This window comes from Ruditapes philippinarum, unplaced genomic scaffold (assembly GCF_026571515.1).
Source record: "Ruditapes philippinarum isolate M1 unplaced genomic scaffold, ASM2657151v2 ctg6543_1_1_1_1, whole genome shotgun sequence".
Classification (NCBI taxonomy): Eukaryota; Metazoa; Mollusca; class Bivalvia; order Venerida; family Veneridae; genus Ruditapes; species Ruditapes philippinarum.
Window position 1 is genome coordinate 8906 of NW_026861258.1, and position 23928 is coordinate 32833.

The 23928-nt window shown below is 31.5% G+C and overlaps 1 protein-coding gene across 1 annotated transcript; it reads left to right on the plus strand.

The window, feature by feature from the left end:
- The first annotated feature begins 1217 nt into the window (after positions 1–1217).
- On the plus strand, positions 1218–22365 carry LOC132715062 (uncharacterized). The gene is made up of 4 exons (XM_060698036.1): positions 1218–1346; positions 13864–14436; positions 17541–17580; positions 19502–22365. The coding sequence occupies exons 2-4, from the start codon at positions 14075–14077 to the stop codon at positions 19700–19702; spliced, it is 603 nt and encodes a 200-aa protein (XP_060554019.1). The 5' UTR covers positions 1218–1346; positions 13864–14074; the 3' UTR covers positions 19703–22365.
- Positions 22366–23928: the final 1563 nt, after the last annotated feature.

Below are 23928 nucleotides of genomic sequence, written 5' to 3' on the forward strand. Positions count from 1 at the left end.
AAAATAGTTGCTTAGCTTCATCACAAATGAAGAACATTTGACGTAATGTCTCTTCGTACATGTCGTAGCTAATGAAAAAAACTTTCAGCTTAAAATGCTTATAAAATGATTTAAATGCCTAAAAACTCGGTTAATTGTTCTTTGAGTATTATACCGAAATACCATACGAAACGAAACCTCTGAAAAGAAACTAATAACAAACACATGTTGTTCTTAAAAGAAACAGTAAATGCTTTTTATTTTTAGAAAATTTCTATTTTGATTTCATCATTTGACAACAGACAGGTACGTACCTGTAATATATATGTAGAAACATTTTAAGCTAATATGAAGCACACGGGAGATAGTTGAAGTATCATTACAAAGGTATTCATCAGAGCTTGAAAATACCATTCAATAAGAAACGTGCGTTTTCAATAATAATCATTTCTTGGCAACATAAAACTTGGATGAATTATGTTAAATAATGAATACGATTTTCACCAACAGTAAATATCATTCGTATCGCAGTGTTGTTTCGAATAATCTAAGTAGGAATTTAATTTGGTTTATTTGCATAATTGCAGGTGCATTGCTGTTGTGCTTTAATGAATATTAAGACATGAGAAGTAAACGTTGACTTCAAATGAGATATGTAATTTGCAAAGTTAATGGAGTAAGCATGATTGATATTGAAGATGAAACGTGTGTCTTCTCTTTGCTGAAATTTTGCAATTTTCCTTTTAAATTATGGACAAAGGGGTGATTGCGAGGATCATAATATCGAGTTTTAGGGATAATAGCAGCAATGTAACAGCACTTAATTTTCTTCATATGTTATAAATGTTTATCAGCATGATTAAGGTCATCTGTATTCCTTCGCCAGGCTAAAAGTATTTTGTTAAAATGCTTATTATGATTTCTACCTTCAACTAACTGGTAAAATTGCTTAGGTAATGAAAACATTGTTCGTGATTTGTTCAAACGTGTGTTTTCAATAATAATCATTTCTTGGCAACTATGGACCTTGATTGCATTATGTGAACATTATGATTAATGGATATAATTTGTTGTGTATGTAGTCACAATTAATAACATTCATAGCACGAGTGATGTTTTGCTTATTTCAAGTTATATCTTTGATTGGTTTATAAACGTGTATTCGTGTTATAACAATTTATATCTGTTATGCTTGAATGACTATTGAGAAACAAGAAGTAGAAAATGACCTAAACTTAGACATATATATGTTGTTAAGTTAATAATGTATGCATGATTTATAGAGTGATAAATATCGACATCGATGGTGTTATCTTTTATGATCTTACATAAAGCTCCCATTATCTGTTAGTGAATATTTCTTCACAGTAAGTATAATTCCTTGTGTTTATCTTTAACTCATATTATATGGTATGAATCAAGTGTTTGTAATATCATTTTTTGTGGAAAACAATGTTGTTCATTTGGTATTAAATGTTTTTTTAAGTTTATGTGGAGATATGACTTCAATAGATGAGCTATTAAACTTGACAGGTCGCTATAATTTCTTTGTCTGTGTGTTAAACATAACATGAAGATATGGTTTAAATTTTAATGTAATGAAGGTATGGTTCAGTTCTTGATGTATTCAACTACACATGAAGCTAAAGATTAATTAAATAATACTAGTAGTAAAATTTTTATAATACAGAAATAGCATGAGCAACACCAAAAAGGTTAAGGAGAATTTATTTTTGGGCCTAGGAAAGTTCTTAAAAACATAAGGATCGGATGATTAAATAAAATTGCTTTATAAAAACTGAATTTTAAAGGCTTTTACTAGAATATTTAACAGTATACATAAGCATTATATGGAAAAAAGCAAACACGATAGTGATAATACCGTAAGGAAATAATATAATTATAATAATGGTCAACTTGAGACTAGTATCCACCAAAATGGTATTCCTTAACTTCTTTCATCACTTAGCGTGTTTATTTAATCCACTTTGTAACTATTGCAATAACCTCTGCCGACCATAAACAGACCTGATCAAACCGAGTCTGCAACATTTTCAATTTTGCCTTTTTGGGCGTTCTTTAGGGATTCCACTTTTCAATATATTATATGGTACCAGGTTTAAGATGAAATCTGTTTTTTTAACGAAATGATTTGCAAAATATGTCAGGTATCATCAAAACGGTTTGTAGCTTTGATTTATGGAGTTATGTCTTTATTACTGGAGTTTATGACTTCATTTAGAGTTAGCTGAGATTCTCCGGATAATGTATCTAATTTCACACGGGTCTTTGATTTCTGCTCTTGCTCTCTTGAATTTTACATGGAGCAATAGCTGCTGTTAATAAAATTAATGTATTATGTAACACACTGCTGATTATGTACATACCTTTGTATTAATAAATAATTGTCATAATATGAACCTTTAAACGTTTTACCTTGACAAGGAATTACGATTGTTTTGTAATTGTATTTATTGACTGTTTCTGTGATTGAACTATTATTTCTGTTGCTACATTAATTACTATGGTTTCCTGAATAAGTGTATATTCGAACACCGAGGACAATGATTTAGCACGCTATATTGATATAGATAAAATGATTTGTTTCTAACATCGTTGTGGAATTCAATTGATATTAGACTAGCTCGGGTATGAACGTCGAAAATTGTTCTGTTGAGACACATAAAGTACTTTTATATTGTTTGGAAAATGATATATGTTGATTGTGACAGGATAGTGATAAAAATACAATAATGGCTTGACAAAAATAAGCATAACCAAAATGTTACAAAATGATACGCTGAACATGATGAAATGGAATTTTCATGATTGCTTTAGTTTCACATTAATTTAAAAGGAATTTAACAGCCTCGTGCTGATCGTCTGCGGCGAGATTGATTGGCTTGCCAATTTGTGGTGTCAGTGTGCGCCTTTTATTTTAAAAATATAACAACATTTAATTAAAATCGCAGCACTACAGTTTAGTTATTTTGTTACCGTATACACATTTCTGAAATGGGTAAACTTCAAAGCATTGAATTCAACTACATATTCATTTTTGCAGTTGCCTATAGTGATATAACTATATTGAATTTGCACTTTTTATTTCCTTATTAAATCAAACAGTAATTTAACAGCGGTGTGCTTCTCGACATATGAAATTTTTTGGCTCTTAGAACATTTCGTATTATTAGAGATATTCCAAATATTTTAAAATCCCATAAAACATGAGACACAAATGATGAACGTGTGTAGATTTACGAGAAAGATTTCCCTATGACAGCAGCCAGTATTTCTAATATTTTCTTAACTATCTTCATTGTTTCTTATTGTTGCATAACAATAACGTTGTTTATTTTGATCACACCCAGTACAAAAGATATTAAAATGGTAAATCTTTTTTTCATACATGTTGAATTATTCTTGAGAATAAATATTTAATTTGAACGAAATTGCCTTACGATACAGTATTATACAATGATATAAATATAATTGTCGTCTGCTGATTTTATAAACGCTAAATTCTGCTTTTACAACACCAAAAAAGTGCGTACAAATTGAAAATTAGACTTACCAGTAACAATATATGTTATATTTGGACATCATTATTAAGATATATGAAACATATTTATAGCTAGGTAATAATAATACTACGAAGCTGTACAACTTAATATTAAAACCCAAATTATTTATGAGGACAGACATCAAATTATTTCAGTTTTTAATTTACGATGAAAGTCGGCAAACATGATTATGATTCATCTTTATGTGGCTCATTTAAAACAACAAAATGCTGAGATCAGTTATTTCACAGTTGAAAGAACATAGACACATTATTAAGTGTAATAAACGTTCAGGGAAGATATAAATATTTTATCGTTCCTATAAAATATAAATTCAACACAGTGAATGAACGACTTCACGAGATTATAAATAGATATAAATGGAGGTAGGGGGGATACGCGTAATTTGTGCAGGTGGGTTCAATGTTTTTCAGATCTGCCATGGCCTTTTTGAATTGATTATGACATGAAATACATCCGCAGATTAATTCTTTAGTGTTAACATTACAATTTGAAAAGGGGCGTATTTGAATACATTGCAGTAATGAACTTAGAGAGTCTTAAACACATGTTTTGCCTAAATTTACGTACTAAGAGTAAAAAATGTCATTTCTATTTTTATCTAATTATTTTTGCAAAGCATTTATTGACAATGTACAAGCTACGTGTTCCTATTGCTGAACCGTAGTAGATATGTAAAATAGTTTCGAGCTTATATAAACATGTATATGAAACAAACATTTTTAAACAGAACAGAAAAGACCGTTGAATAAGAAACGAGCATTTTCAATATAAACTTTGTGTTTAATGAATATAATTTGTTGTTTTTGCAGAAGCAATAGTAAACGGTGCTTGTTTTGTGTTTCAAGTTATATTTTTAAGTTGTGTACTAACTTGTGTTCGTATTTGAAGATAAAGTGTTCGTATTTGAAGATAAAGTTATGGCAATTTATATGTTTTGTGCTTGAATGAATATGGACTCAAAAGGAAGAGAAAGTGACTTTAAGTTAGATATCTATTTTGCCCAGTTTATGATGTATGTAAGATTATATTTATTGATAAGGGATCGTGGATCTTTTCTTTAATAAAAAGGATAATGGTGATCTATGAAAATTGTATTTGGACGTTAACGTTGTGAATTACCTCTACGTTACACGAATCTTCCATCATGTTGGTAGTGTATTTTGATCTTCATTGTAAGTACATTATATTGTATCCATTTAATCTTCATTGTAAGTACATTAAATTGTATCCATTTAATCTTCATTGTAAGTACATTATATTGTATCCATTTAATCTTCATTGTAAGTACATTATATTGTATCCATTTAATCTTCATTGTAAGTACGTTATTTTCTGTTCATCTTTATTCCTCTAAGTATATAACTCAAAGTATTGCAATGTCTTTATCTTTTTGTTTGCATCAATGACTTGATTTGCTAATGTGTTTATGTTCACGTGTAGCTATGCCTTCATTTGTTAAATTTGTTTGGAGCTATGCTTTCAGTTGTTGCTGCAAAATTGAATGGTTAACCGATGTGTGGTGTCGGTTCTCATACCTTATTTGAAAAATATGTGACAACAAATCAATTAAAAATGCAGCCTTACAGTTTAATTCAAATTATTCCTCGTATGTTATAAAGTATATACATGTATAATCATTGTATTTGCACAATAAAGCAACAAGTTGTTGAAAAGTTAGCCTATTTTTACAAATAGTTTCGTTTTTCTTGACATACACGTACGTTATATTTCTGGACCACTGGGGTACCTTTTGTATCTGCTACAATCGTTTATTAAGAATTCAATTAATGCATTGCTATAAATACACCGTTCATCTGTCTTGATGAGGAGCTGTATACACATGTTATTTTACATCTTGTATAATAAAGCATTCTTTGGTGATGTTATAAGTCTTTCTTGTCCCCCTTTTTACTGCTTATTCTTTCTGATGTAACAAACACACTTTGATGTTGTTGGCTATTACCATTATTGTTACTTTTGTGTATTTCGCAATTTATTGTACTGGTGTTTAATCTATATATCATTGCTTGCTTTTTTGCAATAATAAATCACTTTAAAAAGTGTTTTGGCAGATTGTGTCAGATCCAAAACAACTGAACATAATCTCGTCGTCTAATGCGTTATTACTTTGTGAAGTATAGATGAACGTCATTATATCAGCTTTCGGGACAAGATTTTGGTCCAATCTAAAAGATTTTCCAGAGAAAGGATGTTTAGGAAAGTTGCCACAAAATTAACTTCTTTCTTTACCAAAACATTGTATTAAGAAGAGTACAATGTCAGTGTAAATGTATTTAATGGAGAAACTTGTTAATTCCATTGAATTTAGACGAGTGACTGGTTAATTTTATTGTATTTAGAAGTGTACTATATATGTTGGTTTGATTTTATTTGGAGGAGTAACTGGTTAATTTTATTGTATTTAGAAGTGTACCATGTCAGTTTGATTGTATTTAGAGGAGTAACTGGTTAATTTTATTGCATTTAGAAGTGTACTATGTCGGTTTAATTTTATTTGGAGGAGTAACTGGTTAATTTTATTGTATTTAGAAGTGTACCATGTCAGTTTGATTGTATTTAGAGGAGTAACTGGTTAATTTTATTGCATTTAGAAGTGTACTATGTCGGTTTGATTTTATTTGGAGGAGTAACTGGTTAATTTTATTGTATTTAGAAGTGTACCATGTCCGTTTGATTGTATTTAGAGGAGTAACTGGTTAATTTTATTGCATTTAGAGAAATAACTGTTCAATTCTATTGTATTTAGAGGAAAAACATGTTACATTGTATTTTGATTGTATGTGAAGAAATATTTTAGGTTAGTGAATATGATTTGCATAACCACTAATTTTGAATTCTAATTACAAAATTCTTACTTGCATGGCATTTTGCTCATGATTTATAGATGAGAATGTTTTTTAGTAGTTGACACTAAAAATATTACAATATTAAACCCCAAATTATTTACGGAAAAGTAAAAAAAGATTTTTGTGAAATATTTCAAGTCAATGTGTCTGAACAGTCAACAGTCTAAAAACCAGGTATTTATCTTCCTGAGTTGGCTCATTTTTTAAATAAAATGTTGGCAATAAAATCCTATATATAACAGTCACAGTTGAATAAACATAAACATTCAGGGAAATATTAACATTTTATTGCTCATATAAAATATAAATCTGACACTGTGAATATACGACTTTACGAGATTGTTAATCAATATAAATGGAGGTATGGGGGATACGTGTAATTTGTGCAGGTGGGTTCAATGTTTGTAGATATGCCAGGGCCTTTTAGATCGATCTTATAATAACATTATGTTTTGGGCATAAAGATATGACCGATAAATTCTATCCACTGATAATTTACAGATAGTGCAACTGTTAGTTATTAACCAGCAAATAAGAAAAAGGTGCGTAGCTAAATAAATCTCAATAGTGCAATTGAAATTATATATTTTGCAAAATTGAAAGAATGAATGGATGTGGTGTCACCGTTAGAAAATACTATTTGAATTTGAAAATTCAAATCCAATTGGACCATAGAGTATAGAGATATATATTGTTTTTATAGTTAGAAAAAAAACCTTCCAATGCAATAAAATAACGCGGGCACTATACCAACGGACTACGTGTCCAAGAGTGCAACATATGTTTCTGGGTCATTTTATGCTTGTTTTCTTTTATTGCTTTTTAAGTCACACCGACCAGCTTAACTGGTTCAGGAGTACTCGTGCATTATTTCAGGCACAAGCTGTCATCTGATGTGTACCACTGAATTCTTCCGTAAACTAGCTGCATAGCTCTAGCTTCGTAGCTAAGTGAAACGCATTTTGTTTAAAAATATTTAAAACTTTCAGCTTGTGAAAATGATTTAAATCCATGAAATCTCGGTTAATTGTTCGTTGAGTATCATACCGAAATACGAAACAGAACCTATGAAAACAATCTAATAACAAACACACGTTGTTCTAAAAAGAAACAGTAAATGATTTTTATTTTTAGAAAATTTCTATTATGATTCAACCCCTTTGTTAACAGACAGCTACGTACCTGTTATGTATGTTTGTAGAATCGTTTTAAGCTCATATGAAGCACACTGGAGATAGTTGAAGTATCATTGCAAAGGTATTCAACGAAACTTTAAAATACCATTCAATAGGAAAAGTGCGTTTTCAATAATAATCATTTCTTGGCAACATAAAACTTGGATGAGTTGTGTAACATAATGAATACGATTTTCACCAACAGTAAATATCATTCATAGCACAGTGTTGTTTTGAATAACTTAAGTCGGATTTTAGTTTGGTTTATTTACATAATTGTACAGGTGCATTGTTGTTGAAAACATAAATTGGCATGAACCTTTACTTTCAAAATTTAATGTTTTGGTTATTTCAACTTTAACAAGGAACTATGATTTAATTAAACATCACATTAAGTTGCTGTATGTTAAACATCACATTAAGTTGTAGGTGTATTAAACCTCACATGAAGCTATAAATGTGTCTTTGTCATTGGAGTAATTGTCTTTCCGCCACAATACAGCCTCATTGTTTATTCATAGTTATTCATTACTTGACAATATTTTACTATTTTACCGATAGGTCACCTCTGAAAACTGGGCAAAATCCATTTAATATACAGTTGATACATCATTCCTCTACATTCTAGGATAATGTAAGTTTAAGAAAAAATATTTTATGCTTGGAATACTGTAATGCAACAAACTTAAAGAAGGTAAACCCTCCAGATGCAAAATATTAAGTTTAGGTTATTTTACATTTCGTATAATACAGCATTCTTTGATGGTGTAAGTTATTGTTGTTTGTCCCATTATGCTGTTTTTATTTCTAGTGAATCATCACTTTGATGCTGTTGTTGGTTTTTGCTTTTTTGTTTATTCTATGGTTTTGGTACTTAATGTTCATTTCAGAGCTAGATTTTTGCGATAATAAATCATTTTCAAGATTGTTTTTGTCAGGTTGTGTCAGATCTAAAGTTTGATTCCTGTAACCGTTTAACAATCTTTATATTAATAGCTGATTAAAGTCACAACGACTCTTTAGAGGTCATATGACGCCTTTAATGCCATATGACACCTTTAAGGTCATTTGGCGACTTTGAGGTCATTTGGCGACTTTAACTAGTGTAGTTAGACTTCAGATACCTCTCTATGTATTATTTAATGCACAACTGGGTACCTGAGTAGGGCCACTGACATTTCGTTAGCTATCTAATGAAAGAATCAAAATTAACTGGCGGAATTCAAACCACAGCGACGATTGGTAAGATGTTTGTCAAACCTTATCTCCTCGTCCACTGAACATATTCTCCTTTTATTTGCTTATATTGGTAAACGTATGGTACATCTGAAATATTGTACCCCACCGACTTTTGGGCCAAGCGGTGCTGTGTTTTATGGGCGGCCTTCTTTCTTTGCCTTTCAGTAATGTAATGCTAGGTAAACTGTATTCAGAGATGTTTCATGTTAATATATTTAATGGTTTGCTAAAGCAGGTGTTGTTTACTTTTTGGAGGGATTTTTTTCTTCATTTTTTTTTAAAAAATCCTGATTGACCTTGATTTGATATGTTCAGATGTGTGAACGTATAATGTAGTACAATCTAATATTAAGGTATTCATCAAATAAATTTAAGGTGTCATTAAAATTACGTTGTGTTTTATTCAGAAGTGATATTTCACACAAGTTTCATTGTACATAACGAATAGTTATAAATCAATATGTTCTTCAGGTATGAACCATACACTGTTTATTTGTGGGTATGCTGATTGAAACATTGATTATATACTTCTCTGGAGAATACATTTACATTGTTTCAGTGGAAATATTTATGATAGGCTCAACAGTTAGTAAGATAAAGTAACAAATCACGAACACTGTTTTGAAGCCATCTGGTAATACAGTTTTACAATAATATGAGCCACGCAAGACAAAACCAACATAATGGGTTTGCGATCAGCATGGATCCAGACCAGCCTGCGCATCCGCGCAGTCTGATCAGCATCCATTCTGTTTGCTATCAGTCTCTCTACTTGTTATAGGGTTTGTAAGCGAACAGCATGGATCCTGATCAGACTGGGCGGATGCGCAGGCTTTTCTGGATCCATGCTGGTCGCAAACCCATTATGTTGTTTTGTCGTGACGCGGCTCATATTGTTTCAGTAAATGAATTCGTATGTATCTGTTGCGTTATAAGTTTTAAACATACTTATTATAGCTCGAGTATGATGAATGTTGAACCCCTGTCCGCTTCCAATACTTTACTACTGGCGACATGTTTACTTATTTGCCAATTACCTGAACCATCTTTTTCATCTGTTGCTTTTTAGCTCGACTATTCGATAAGAATAAGTAGAGCTATTGTAGTCACCCGAGCGTCGGCGTCAGTGTCGGCGTCTGCGTCGGCGTAACCACTTATGTTAAAGTTTTTGTAATAGTTCAAATATTTTCAAAGTCCATTGACATATGGCTTTGAAACTTTGCACACTTGTTCACCATCATGACCCCAACCTGTAGACAGGAGGAGGTAACTCTATCAAGCATTTTGACAGAATTATGCCCCTTTTTCGACTTAGAATTTACGTTAAAGTTTTTGTAATAGTTCAAATATTTTCAAAGTCCATTGACATATGGCTTTGAAACTTTGCACACTTGTTCACCATCATGACCCCAATCTGTAGACAGGAGGAGGTAACTCTATCAAGCATTTTGACAAAATCATGCCCCTTTTTCGACTTAGAATTTACGTTAAAGTTTTTGTAATAGTTCAAATATTTTCAAAGTCCATTGACATATGGCTTTGAAACTTTGCACACTTGTTCATCATCATGACCCCAACCTGTAGACAGAAGGAGTTAACTCTATCAAGCATTTTGACAAAATCATGCCCCTTTTTTACTTAGAATTTACGTTAAAGTTTTTGTAATAGTTCAAATATTTTCAAAGTCCATTGACATATGGCTTTGAAACTTTGCACACTTGTTCACCATCATGACCCCAACCTGTAAACAGGAGGAGGTAACTGTATCAAGCATTTTTTTTACTATCAAGCACTAAGAATAGTCGAGCGTTGCTGTCCTACCGACAGCTCTTGTTAGTAATAAGTACACTTACAGTGAATAAGTATTTTGTATGGAAGTCAAAATACTACTTAATTTACATTTTTGCTACTTATATGACAAATTATTTCACAATTATCGCTAGTTTCTTCAGGCAATAACATTTAACATTCTCTAAAACCATTATCTAAACATAATAAAATCCTTTTTTTTTTAAAAGTAAATTATTATTTATTTCCGAGGCATAATGTGCCTTTAAGAGGGAGACAATGTTACCATTTGACTACGTTTACCCTTCATTCTTCCATTCTTCCAATTCCGAATGAAAGCATTATGGATTGTGTCACTTATATTTAAAGCGTGTGTGATCGACGTTTAAGATTTTATCTCCCATTACAGACAGAATGAAAGATAATGAATATTTGATAACCCACTTGGCAGTTCGTGCTAAAGTCCTGGAAGTTTACTATAAGCACGGAGAACACTTGCATATTTTCTCCATCGAGTAAAAGGCATTTGTCTCTCGGATTAATACACTTCTTTCCTTTGGTTTGATCTCTACATTTTAGTTAGTTGTATCGCATTTCTCACACGGACACATCAATACTATTTTTGTTCGTCCTCCTTTTGTTGACCATTAACGAAATGATTTTTTTCCTGAATAGTCTTAAACGATTAACGAGTTTTAGAAAGGCTCTTCCTTTGTGTTACTTGGTGGTGACTCGTGTTATAAATTGTTATAAGATGATAGTTTCAGTTTTGTTAATTTATAGTAGTGATGCTGATTTTGATGAAGATGATGATGATGAGGATCATCATCATCATCATCGATGACTGCACCAAAGAATGCTTTTGTGCTCATTATAAAAGAAAAGAGCATCACATTGTTATAAAATACGATAAAAATAATTTCAATTTTTTCAAACAATTACTGAAGTCAGTTTTAATGGCTCTTCGCCAACATTCTATTTTCCTTATACTTAAATAGGTAGTTTGGTTGCATGTGTAATTTCTCTGTTAACAGCGGTATTTCCAACAACAAAAGTTCATGTCAAAGTAGGTCTCAGATAATTAAAGTTATTTGCAGTTCATATAAATAATTAAATACAATTTTAGATTGAACCATTGCCTTAAATAACACATGATTATAATGAGAGTGCACATAGGGAAGAATGTGATTCAACACCACATGTGATAACAGCAACTTAGCAGCTTTAAAGCTGCGTGCCACCAGATTAGCCAAAATATTTCAAGAAAACCAAACTTGGGATATATGTTCTTATTTTTGAGAAAAGTAAAAACATTCACGATTCTTTCTACCTTATGTGCGATCAATGACTGGTTTTAAAGTATTTATCATAATAATTCTACTGCGTGACTAAAGTAGTAACGGCTATTTTTGCATATTTTGGCCTCTCTTGTGGTAATTTACGTGAATTGCCTGTTGCAATTTGTAAATTAATTTCTTTGTTTACTTCACAATATTATACTTCTAAATACACTTTCAAAATTTTAAAGAAGTTTAGCATGAATCTGAAGGCATACTGCTTTAATTTAAGTCTACATAGTCTTACTTCAACTTTTAAAGCATATTCGAATGAAACAATTCTGTGTGTTTTATCAACATAAGAAAAACGTATAAAAAGTGTGTTCTTTATAGACCAATCCACTTTAATATGATTTTTATCTTTCATGTTTATCCCTTTGAAATCTATGTTTTGATTTTATCAACTCTGTTACAAGTGTCTGTGGTTATTTTTAAATGACATTGCTTCCTTTTTTCATTTATCGTATTTATATCTGAAATGTATGCGTTTTTTCTTCTTCTTATTTCTTATAAATGTTAAGATATATCTAACAACGTTGAAGACTTTAAGCAAATAAATGTTTCAATAGACACAAAATCTTAAGATTGTCTTATTTTCATTTTTTCTTGTTGTAACTTGTGGTTAAAAAGCAATGTTAAATCGAAATTTTTATTGTTTAATTAATTATTATTATTATTATTATTATTATTATTATTATTATTATTATTATTATTATTATTATTATCATCATCATCATCATCATCATCATCATTATCATTATTATTATCATTATTATTATTATTATTATTATTATTATTATTATTATTATTATTATTATTATTATTATTGTTATTATCATTATTATCATTTCTATTATTATTATTATTATTATTATTATTATTATTATTATTATTATTATTATTATTATCACTGTGTAAAATAATAATAATAAAATAATAATGCGAATATTTTTTATTATTACTATTGTTGTTGCTATAAGTTGGACTCTATTACTGCAAAGGGCCAATGGTGATTTGCTGGCGAAGAAAAACCTCGGTTGTAGAACCATTGTCCGTCTGACAATCAGGTTTTTGTTTGTCTGAGGCATAACTAAAAATACTATTAGAGGTGTCAACTTGAATATCATTTAAAAGAAGTACTGTGCGTCTCAAGATACCGAACTATATTTTTCATAATCTGGAGTTGTTTCCCTTTCCTCCGGAGCATAGCGCATAAAAAGTATTGGAGGTATCAATGTAAACATCCATAGATAGATAAATCTCATTGAGCAGAAGCGCAGTTCCCAAGGACCATAACTCTCTTTTGCATAATTAAGTTATTGCTCTTATTCGGGAGTATAACTCAAAACGTTTAAGTTGTATCAATTTGAAACTTCACATATAGTTATATCTCAGTAAAGAAAGGTTCAATTCTCATAAGCAAAATTACTCAATTTTCTAACTTAAGGTAAAATAGGTCATAACTTGAAACCTCATGAATAGATAGATCTCATTGAAGAGAAGTGCATTGTTTAAGAACCATTACTCTTTCTTGAATAACTTTGGGGTCAATACTTTTTGTTTATTTCCATATTGATTTTTTTCTTGATCATAAATTTTAAGTAAAATGATATAATTTTCCAATACCCTTTAACTATATCGCGGTTTCATACGGTATTTTATGAAGTAATTTGAAATTGATTGTAAAGATGAAATTGAATGCTTCGTGAATGACATAACTTGTTTTGTTACAGATCAGTTTGCATACGTATTAAGAAATAGCATCTAAACAGAATATCTATATAAGTCGACAAGGCATGACCAATAAATCTTTAGCGTAACGTTAATTACTTTCATAAAGTACAGGAGATATCGGTTTTACTAACATGTCTTATTTTTGTTATATTTTCAGTGCTGGAAATGAAAGTGATAATGTGAAAACGTTGGATACATTTTTTACAATACTATCCGTGCCATGCCCTCCGGTGGATAGTCTCCATTTTGTATGTAATCATAAAATAGGCGATCCTAGATCAACATGTGAGGAACGTGCATTAATTATTAACAAGTGTTTGCATCAATTTCCAGGACTCTATAATAATTCCCAATGGAGTTTGTGTTTGATGGATGTTTGTAAGTGTGAAGCAGTGTTAAATGTTCTTCGCAATAATGATTTTATAAATAAATCAGACGATGATGCGGAGTCAGTGACTGTGACAACAATTACCGTATCGACCACATTGTCAACATCGAATTTAACAACAAGCTCAATCACATCCGCGGTATCTTCTCAAAGCACATCTATTACGACATCTATAACGACATCGTCAGACACAACATCCGGGTCATCTGAGAGTGTTTCACCAATGGATGACGGAAGTGAAACGCCATCTAGTGTGGACGGAGAGCTTGACACTGTTTCATATATCTATCCAATCATTGGCGCTTTTTTGATTGCCTTCGAAATCGTGATGTTATGTGTATTGTAAGTTTGATAGTTATTATTTTATTTTATTTTAATTTTTATTTGAAAATCTTTTTTGGATTAACAAAATATTGTTGGTATTATTCAGTTGCCAGAATAATAATAAAGTGAATTTAAGACAGCCTGCACTAGGTCAAGGTCAAGTTTGTAAGCAGCATAGTGCCAAAATTATTTAATATAATGTATGATGATTCAAGATATTCTCTTGGAATATATCTATTTACGAACTCATAATAAATCACAATTTATTTATTTATTTATTTATTTATTTATTTATTTATTTATTTATTTATCTATCTATTTATTTATATTTATAATCAGATAAGCTCCATGTACTTGCCTCAAGAATTAACATGTGTAAAGCATTGTCAAATCTATTTTGCAATTCTTTTATCCCAGAGTGTACTGACTGAGAAAAAAATATCGTAGATGTACTTTAAGATCTAGCTAAATATTAGACACTTAAAGTGAATAAGTTTAAGGGTCAAATGAGCATACCCGGCATATAATCTTGACTGGCTCTACACTGAGGGTAAAGGTGTTCGTAACGAGGGTATAATTTCTATACTGAGGATACAGATGGGATTCCGAGGTAATAAAGAAATTCTCGTAGCTCAAATTCAGATCTCAGGTATTTGATTGGTCGGAAGTATCTACAAAATGTTCACTGACCAATGAAAATCGTGAGGTTTGAGACGGGTATAACCTCAAGGCAAGGAAACTATACCTAGGGTATTGGTTCAGCATATAAACGCCTACAGTTACCACTGCCTCTTTATTCGAACCAATGTCTTATGACAACATTTATATGTTTTTGTTCTGTATAATATAATTTAGCAAATTACTTAACAGTCGATCGAATTGATCCATCTTGAAATGATTCTAATGCGATTTTTTTAATTGTTCGTCTCACTATAATTTTATTCAACTGCTATCATATTTATAAGCACAGTTATATCTTTTTCGAACTAAAGTGATTATACAACAAAGTCGTTTATTTGTCTTATATAGCACAACTATACTTGAATAGCACAACTATACTTGCAAGGCACAACTATGCTTGCAAAGTACAACTATACTTGCATAGCGAAACAATACTTGCAAAGCACAACTTACTCTCCTGCCATCGGTAGAATGTTTCACTATCGTTCACTTTCTACAACTATACTTGCATAGCACTCAATTAAACCTTTATTATATAGACTGTATTTTGATGTTTTGACTGCAATTGGCAAAATGCAATCAGTGCGTAATATTGTACAAATGACACTTGTTTAAATTTTAGACAAACATGCGGTTGCCGAGCACCGTGTCTGTTTTTATCAGTTTTTATTCGACTCTGAAGAAGATTTATGGATATTTTTCAAGTACATAATTACTGTTCCCGAGTTAATTCTCGGAAACATGTTTACCCTGTCATTAAAATAAGACGTTAATGTTTAACGGAACTAAATTGAATCTCAAACATAACGTTTTTAACATTTTTACTATGGTGAATATTAAAGGTTATAAATTGAATTATACGTAGGTTTTAAAGAAAACGACCAGTCTTAAGGTAGTTTTAGCCCATCGGTGTTTTTTCACTTCTTTCCAATCAATTAAATTGTTCACTTGTCCGTAATACATTTGTGACAACCTCAATTGATTGCGCGGCCCCTGAATTATATGGGGACAAGTGCCCTACCAACGCTTCTTCTGACTTGCACACAATTAGATTATATTAGATTTTTATAGCACTCTTAAAACGTTAAGGTGGGCTTTGTGGTTAACGTTGCATACTTCAAACCTCTTCCTCATTACCTACTGGAAATTGGAAATTGCCAGTACAATAATGATAATTATAAAGCAGGTGTTCTTTTGGTCTTTAATTAGTCATCGATAAATTTGAAAAGTCGAGGTATGACATTTCAATGCCTATCTCAAACCCGAATCACAAACAGTATATGGCAGAGTAGAGTTATTCTTTTACGAGGAACCACGTTGCGTATCTCTCTATAGTATATTGAATCATCAATTCACCTGTATTTGTAATCATATAATCTAAATTATGTATAATAACAAAGTAGATTTCTACGGTATTAACTTATATTTACCTGTATAAAATATATAGTCTGATGCAAATTATCTTGCAAATTACACTGCATTTATTGTGTTCGAAAACTGTTTTATAACTCAAATATTTTGCAAATGAGATTGCAAATGGCTGCTGCAAGTAAAAAGCTGAAATTAGTATACCTTTGCAAATAAAACAGGTTTCTGCCAACAATTTTCTACACAGATTCCAGAATATCAGGCTCTTGTGGATAGCTGCATGACGGGCCGATATCAATCTGTTGTATAACAGTAGCGTTTTAGAATGAATATAGAAACTCTTCAGTTCGGAGTTGTTGGGGTTTTTTTCTCGAGTGCTTTTCAATTATATTTGCTTCTAGGAAAAAAATGAATATGATGAATATTTAAAATTTCGTGCTTAAACATTTTTTTGCTTACAAATTACCGGAGTCATGTATATAAACGTTAAATTTTTATAATCTCAACTTTCCTGAGATTGATCCCAATGTGGAACTGGGAGTTCCGAGATCGAACTTAAATGTTTATAACCTTGGAGTCTTGTATCAGAAGGTTTGTTCAAATCCACAAGCTCTGATTTAACTTCATTAATTCATCTTAATCTCTAAGATACCGGACCCCTTTATTCAAAGTTTGTCTCTGCCATTTATTTTGCAAATATATGCATATTCTATAGCAAATTTAAATCCTTTAACATATCAGAGTCTTGTTCTCCCGTTCTTCACACGCAGTGTCAAAAAATAGTTCACGCTCCTTCTTTCAACAGAGGTATAATTCTAATATTATTCTTTCTTCTTTTTAGCAAGCTCATTATAGATTTCTCCAACCTGTGTGAAAGAAAACAAAATAAACGATAAAAAAACATTCTTTACCATACAACTTATTTGAGTGTTTCTTATATTTTGAAGTACTGGTTGTCGTAAAAGATATTCTGGTTCAAATAACACCATCTTTAGCGTTCATATTGTATTTATTTATGTTTTGTTTTCGTGAGGTTTGCTTATGATATGAATCTTTTCTTGTTATTATTGCAGTTCATGTTATAAGAAGAAAAGAGAACACAATGCAAATGCTGTAAGTATTATTTAAAATTAAGTTGTCAAACAACAATTAAAAAAAATATATTGCCGCTCAAAAAGATCTATAGTTCGTCTGCTGTTGTTGATTTTAACGGAATTTCCATTTTCCGATTGTATTGTGTTGATTTTGGAGTAATTGTTCCAGTAAACTGTTTGTCTTGGTTTTATCTGTATACATGTACATGAATGTATTAGAATGTACATCATGTTCCTTTATCTGTATACATGTACGAGAATGTATTAGAATGTATATCATATTCTTTTATCTGTATAATGTACGGACATTTCCGCCATGAATGTATTGGGTTTTACATCATATTTTATCCAGTCAGGAGTCTGCTGAAATAAACGTGTCTGCTTTTTTTGTGATATTAACAGATTTACCTATCTAGATTCCCAGTAATAACTAATAAAGATTTAACATAATTTCTTCTTCCTGATTTACTTTTATCACAGCCAATGAATACAAAACGATGGTGTTTTTACAGAAGTTATTTTACTACATAATACTGCGAACATGGCTAGAAAGTTTCAGAGAAGTAAGCATAAAATGTGCACTGAAGAAGAAAAAAAACAATTTATGATTCTCTAAGATTTTTCTCCATTTTCTTTAGTCTTCTTTTCTATGTTTGTGCGCTGTATGCAGGTTTGCGTGAAATGGGCATTAAGCTTGACCTTCTACTTTTTAAAGCTTTTTCCTTGATTTTTGTACATTTGATAATTTATATGATTTAAATATATATATAAATGAGGCCAGACGACAGTCTGAGTGTAGGTTTTGGAGAGATAGACGCTTGTGTTCCAGATGACTTGTTGCCAGAAGGTAAAAAAAAGTCTTTAAAAAAGAAAATATTCCCTTTGGACAAAACCAATCAAATTTGTTCACCGTAATTTCTCCGGTGAGGAAACGATAAGGCGGGTATGGCCTAGAATCCATTGTGGTGTTTAATAAGTACAGGTTTGACTGTACTTTTGACATCGACTTACCATGACCGTCACCGGTACACTTGCACTAAATAAGTGTTGCACACGTGACCATTTTGCAGTGAGATAATGATACATATAATTCAAACTTTTGCCAAGTCAAGACCGAAAGATTAAGAACCGGTTTATCCCACTGTTTCTGGCATTTGGTTTTGCTTCGTTGTTTGTTGTTGTTTAAATGCCAGCTGCTTTGTTCGTTAAAATATTTCTAAACCTGTTAGTTTTTACGATTTCAACTGTTTCTTGTAGTGGTTTTGTGGTTAATACATGTTTTGTTGCGAAATACGGAACAATTGAAACATTCTTTGCTAAATTAAAAGAGTTACAATTTTTTTATAGAAAAGATTTCTTCATTATTACGCTGAATGTTTTAACTAGAAAGTCTTAAAGAAAAATGAAGCCTGCCGTCTTGTCTCCCCTGATTCAGAAAAAATAGAGATGTTATTGCGTTTCGAATTTAACTGACATTCTATTCTTGTTTTATTGTGATTGAGTTCTTAAGTGTTTCAACTTTACTCATGGCAGAAAACAAAGTGATTCAACCTAAAGAGTATAGCACTAGGGATGTTGTTGATTTGTATGTGTGTGCGTGTGCGCGTGTGGGCGTGTGCGTGCAAGCTTGCGCACGTATGTTGTTGTTGTTGTTTCTGCTGCTGCTGCTGCTGCTGCTGCTGATGATGATGATGATGATGATGATGATGATGACGACGACGACGACGACGTTGTTGTTGTTGTTGATGATGATGATGATGATGATGATGATGATGATGATGATGATGATGATGATGATGGTTGCGTTTGTTTCTTTTAACCTGTGGTAACGGAACTTTGCTTCAAAACTTAGCTGGATATATTTATTTCCAATTATATTACTGTACTATTTCTCTGTTCCTATAGTGCGATATGTTGTAAATGCTTAAATTTTATTCCAGGGTTCTCTGGTGCTACAGGAAGAGGTGATCGAACCCGTGACCTCGAGTCCAACCAAAGCCGCCTTACACCCTAACTCGGTCTATGACGAGGACAGCGTACTGAGTGAGGATAAGACGATTTATAAAAGTTACATAAATCTCAAATATATAGATGATACATCGGCCGAATCAACGCCGGAAAAAGCTCTTATGAGAACTTAGGAAATATATGCCATATGTTAATCAAAAATAGCAAAAAAAAAAATATTATTATAATTGTGTAAAGGAATTTGTGTTATACACATACGTGCCATATTATATTTTAGAAAAAAACGCGCCTTTATTCTGTTGGTTGTACTTGTTTTGAATGCAGATTTCGAGAATGAATTGGATATCGCAGTGAAGACTGCTAAAGTCTAAAGACTGAGTGCAAGAGATGTTTCATCCGTGAAAACGTCGTGCTAAAAATTGTGTGTAATGTCAGTAAATAGTGAGCTACTACAAATACATTAGTGTTGAGGTTAGCATGTAATTAATTGAATAATGTTAAACATTTGTGAATACTATCGCCCTTGTTAAAAATGCTAATTTTTGTACAACATTTTGAAACAATTATATAAGAAAAAGATTGACTTGAATGCAACGCAGATAACTAGCTCCCCCTCTTTACCATGAAATACCATTCAGTCTAGAAAAGGAGATCTTCCATAGTTTACTTGTCAATTTTAAAAGTAAAGTAATCTAAAAAAAATCAAATCAAATTATGTAAACACTCGATTGCATACATATGTCGTGCCCTTTGATAATTCAGTATGTTTGATACTTACTTTTACTTATTGTTGGTTGTATTACCATTCGGTTTGTTGTCCGTCTGTCCGTCCTTTTCATACATACACTCGGTTTGTCAATATATAAAGTCAACTATAGACTATGGTTATGATTGAAATCCAGTGAATTAGTTCATTAAGTGATCTTCACAATTCTGGTACTTACAGCGTTATTTTGCGTAGCATTGAAGGTTGTATTTTAGACCTGGTCAGTATAATAAGATAAAGATCACTACAGTCTAGAGTTGGGCTTCTTAGGTATATGGTTACATCATTTTTACTGGATGATTTCTACACTGTGTTTACAAGCATAGGTCAAAGTAAAACGTATACTAAATGTTATCATGTAACATATCATTGGAAATTGGTAGAATTGATATGAAGTCTTGAATTTGTACAAAGTTCAAAGTTAAAGTTACAAGGGATCTTGATGGTAATTTTTTTGTATATTCTTACTTATCCAAACTGTTGATAGTAAATTAGTGAAAAGGCGGGGTATAATTGATGTTCAGGACCCGGTTGTTCAAAACATTGGTTAGTGATAACCAACGGATAAAATCTTAGAATAATATTGCCGAGGCTTTAACAGTTTTGAGGATAGAAAAATATACAATACGGATGGGGTCACCTGTTGCCCATTGCCTTTGTTTCTTAAAACACAAACAAGGGTATTATACAAAAGGTATAAAGCGAATATGAAAGTTCCTTTTTACTCAGGAGCATAAGAAAGTTTAAGATCTCAAGAAACCATTTTAAAGTTATAGTGCCCTCAAGAACAAAACAAAGGTTTATGTCCCTCAAGAACATTAAAAAGTTTAGAATCCCTCAAGAACATTGCAAAGTTTTAGGTCCCTCAAGTACATTACAAGGTTTTAGATCATTCAAGAACATTGCAAAGCTTAAGATTCATCAAGATTGCAAAGTTTAAGATCGCTCAAGAACATTTCAAAGTTTTAGATCCCTCAAGAACATTACAAACTTTAAGATCCCTCAAGTACATGTACATTGCAAAGTTTTAGATCTCTAAAGTACATTACAATGTATGCCTCGAGAACATTGCAAAGTTTTAGGTCCCTCAAGTATATTACAAAGTATTAGATCCCTTAAGAATAAATATGTTTCATGAAAGTTTAAAACATATCTATTTTTGTGATGAAACCTTTTAAGCCTCACAAATAAGTTTATACGTTTCCCTCTGTAGAAAGAGCGAGATTTGTTTTATAATTTTGAAAAACGGATTTAGAACATTTAAGATGCATATCACCGGAAAATAGCGATAAAGATATCAAAATGTAAACAAAATGGTATTTTGACTTCCATACAAAATACTAGATCATAAAAAGTGTACTAATTACCAAAACGCGAAAGAAGCAAATATATATATTAGCTCGGGTATATTAAGTAACTTTTGGAAACTGTGACGCCAAAATAAAAAGTTCTTGAAAAAGGAAAATCAAAATGACAGCATTTATGAGGCTTAAAAAGAGTTAAAAAAAACTATTTTATATCTAAATATATGAAGACATAAATTCTTTGTATGTTTTTGTAGAATGTAGAGGATATCCTATCAAGAAGTGAAATTTTTCACACGGTGGTGTTACGAGCGTCTAGCGCTTGTGAAATATAAGAAAGTATCGCACTTAAAAATTAAATGTAGATCTTGTGTATTCTATTCTAGATTTTTCAACTTAAAAGAAAGCTTTATTTCTTGCCACTGAATATGAGTCAATAGACTATGTATGATATATATATTGTATCTAACTGGTGAAAATCTGTATTTTACTAGGTAGTAAACAGTGTATAGTTATTTAACCTTAGATGTTATTTAGTAGTGACATTTATTTGAGATATAGCGGTACCTCTTTTATTATTACAGATATTCCAGTGATAGCTTTTTTCATTTTTAATGATATTTTTTATTTTGTTTGTTTTTTCTAAGTATGATATTTATTTGTATCTCTTCCATTTGTATTGTAATAACTGTTAAACTGTTATTTAGCTTTGCAACTATTGTTTTAAAAAATATGAAATAAATATATATTAAAATGTGTTCATTTATTATGCTCGTTGTGGTTTGATATAAGATACACTATCCGCTAAAAGATATTATTTCTTATTCCAAAAAAATACGAATCGCTAGTTTACTAGGTCACCTGGCTGGGTCCCTTATTTTAACATATCTATAACACATTGTACCTCAAATTGCACGCAACTCTTGCTTCCCTGTCCAATTTGCAAATGAAGAGTTGTCTCGCTTTGACTGAGTTTTATTATAGAGGGAAACTTATTCGTGAGTTTAACCTTTCCTAAAAGCCATTCATTTCCGAGTTATATTCTTACCAGACTGACAAAGTACATGTACAATAAAATGTGGCAACGATCCATAACTCATGTCTGATGATATCATAATAATTACATCAGACTACAAAAAATGTAATTAATAAATTCTTCGTAGAAGGCACAACAATATTTTCTACTGTATACATCATTGTGCACTTAATAAAAGAAATGCAGCATATATTGCTAAAGCAATGATAAATAGGTATCACCTAGCGTGCAGAATTTCTTAATTTGACAGCTTCTATTCATTACCAATATTGAGATATCAAGAAAATTATTAAAGTTAATCGGTCAGGAGGCTAGCCGGGCTCTATACTACTCGTAAATGTTAATCTCTAAATTCCAACAGGTTAAAGATAAAACATTTGAAAGTCACTGCAATTTTTTTTTTTAAAGAAGGATATGTAAAAAAACCACCTTTTTTTATTAGAGTTGCATCAAAACACTATATAAGAATAACTCATTTGAGCCGCGCCATGACAAAACCAACATAATGCGTTTGCGACCACCATGAATCCAGACCAGCCTGCGCATCCGCGCAGTCTGATCAGGATCCATGCTGTTCGCTTACAAACCCTATAACAAGTAGAGAAACTGATAGCGAACAGCATGGATCCTGATCAGACTGCGCGGATGCGCCGGCTGGTCTGGATCCATGCTGTTCGCACCATTATGTTGGGTTTTGTCATGGCGCGACTCATTTTTAAATGATAGTTACGAGTATAGACACTGTACTGAACTTTTTCGAAACATAATGATTTATTTTTCAAAGGGAAAGGAAGATGGTGCTTTTTTTTTATTTGTTTTAATAATTTTAAGATTTTTTTTCTCCATTATTGTATGTCTGTAAAGTTGACGGCCGAGCAGCCCAGCATCCTAATGTAAGTACGGAAATTGGCAAAATGCATTTTCATCCCTATTTAAGAACATTACAATTACACTTGACATGAAAAAACCGACTTCACTTAAAGAAATACACGTACGTGTTCTGCAGGTTATAGCACTCTCAGCACTGTGAGGTCCGACTGCAGGAAATCCAGACTATCTGGCGCGAAAACATGCACTCTCAACATATTTGCTAAAACATTTCACTAAACATTAAATATATTTTCTTATTTGCGTCACAGAATCGCCAAACGGGCTCGAACCAATAAAAATTATACCTGCATGCTCTGTACACTAGCTACTTGAATGAGGCCGGTTTAAAGTGTATAAATCTATATCTTATGAAATATTTTTATGAAAGTTATCAACAGTAAAATTATATTGGTTCCATTATCA

Coding starts and splice junctions, on each gene's coding strand:
- LOC132715062 (XM_060698036.1), top strand. CDS start 14,075: ATGGATGTTTGTAAGTGTGAAGCAGTGTTAAATGTTCTTCGCAATAAT. Junction 14,437..17,540: donor ATCGTGATGTTATGTGTATT/GTAAGTTTGATA, acceptor TTATTATTGCAG/TTCATGTTATAAGAAGAAAA. Junction 17,581..19,501: donor GAGAACACAATGCAAATGCT/GTAAGTATTATT, acceptor ATTTTATTCCAG/GGTTCTCTGGTGCTACAGGA.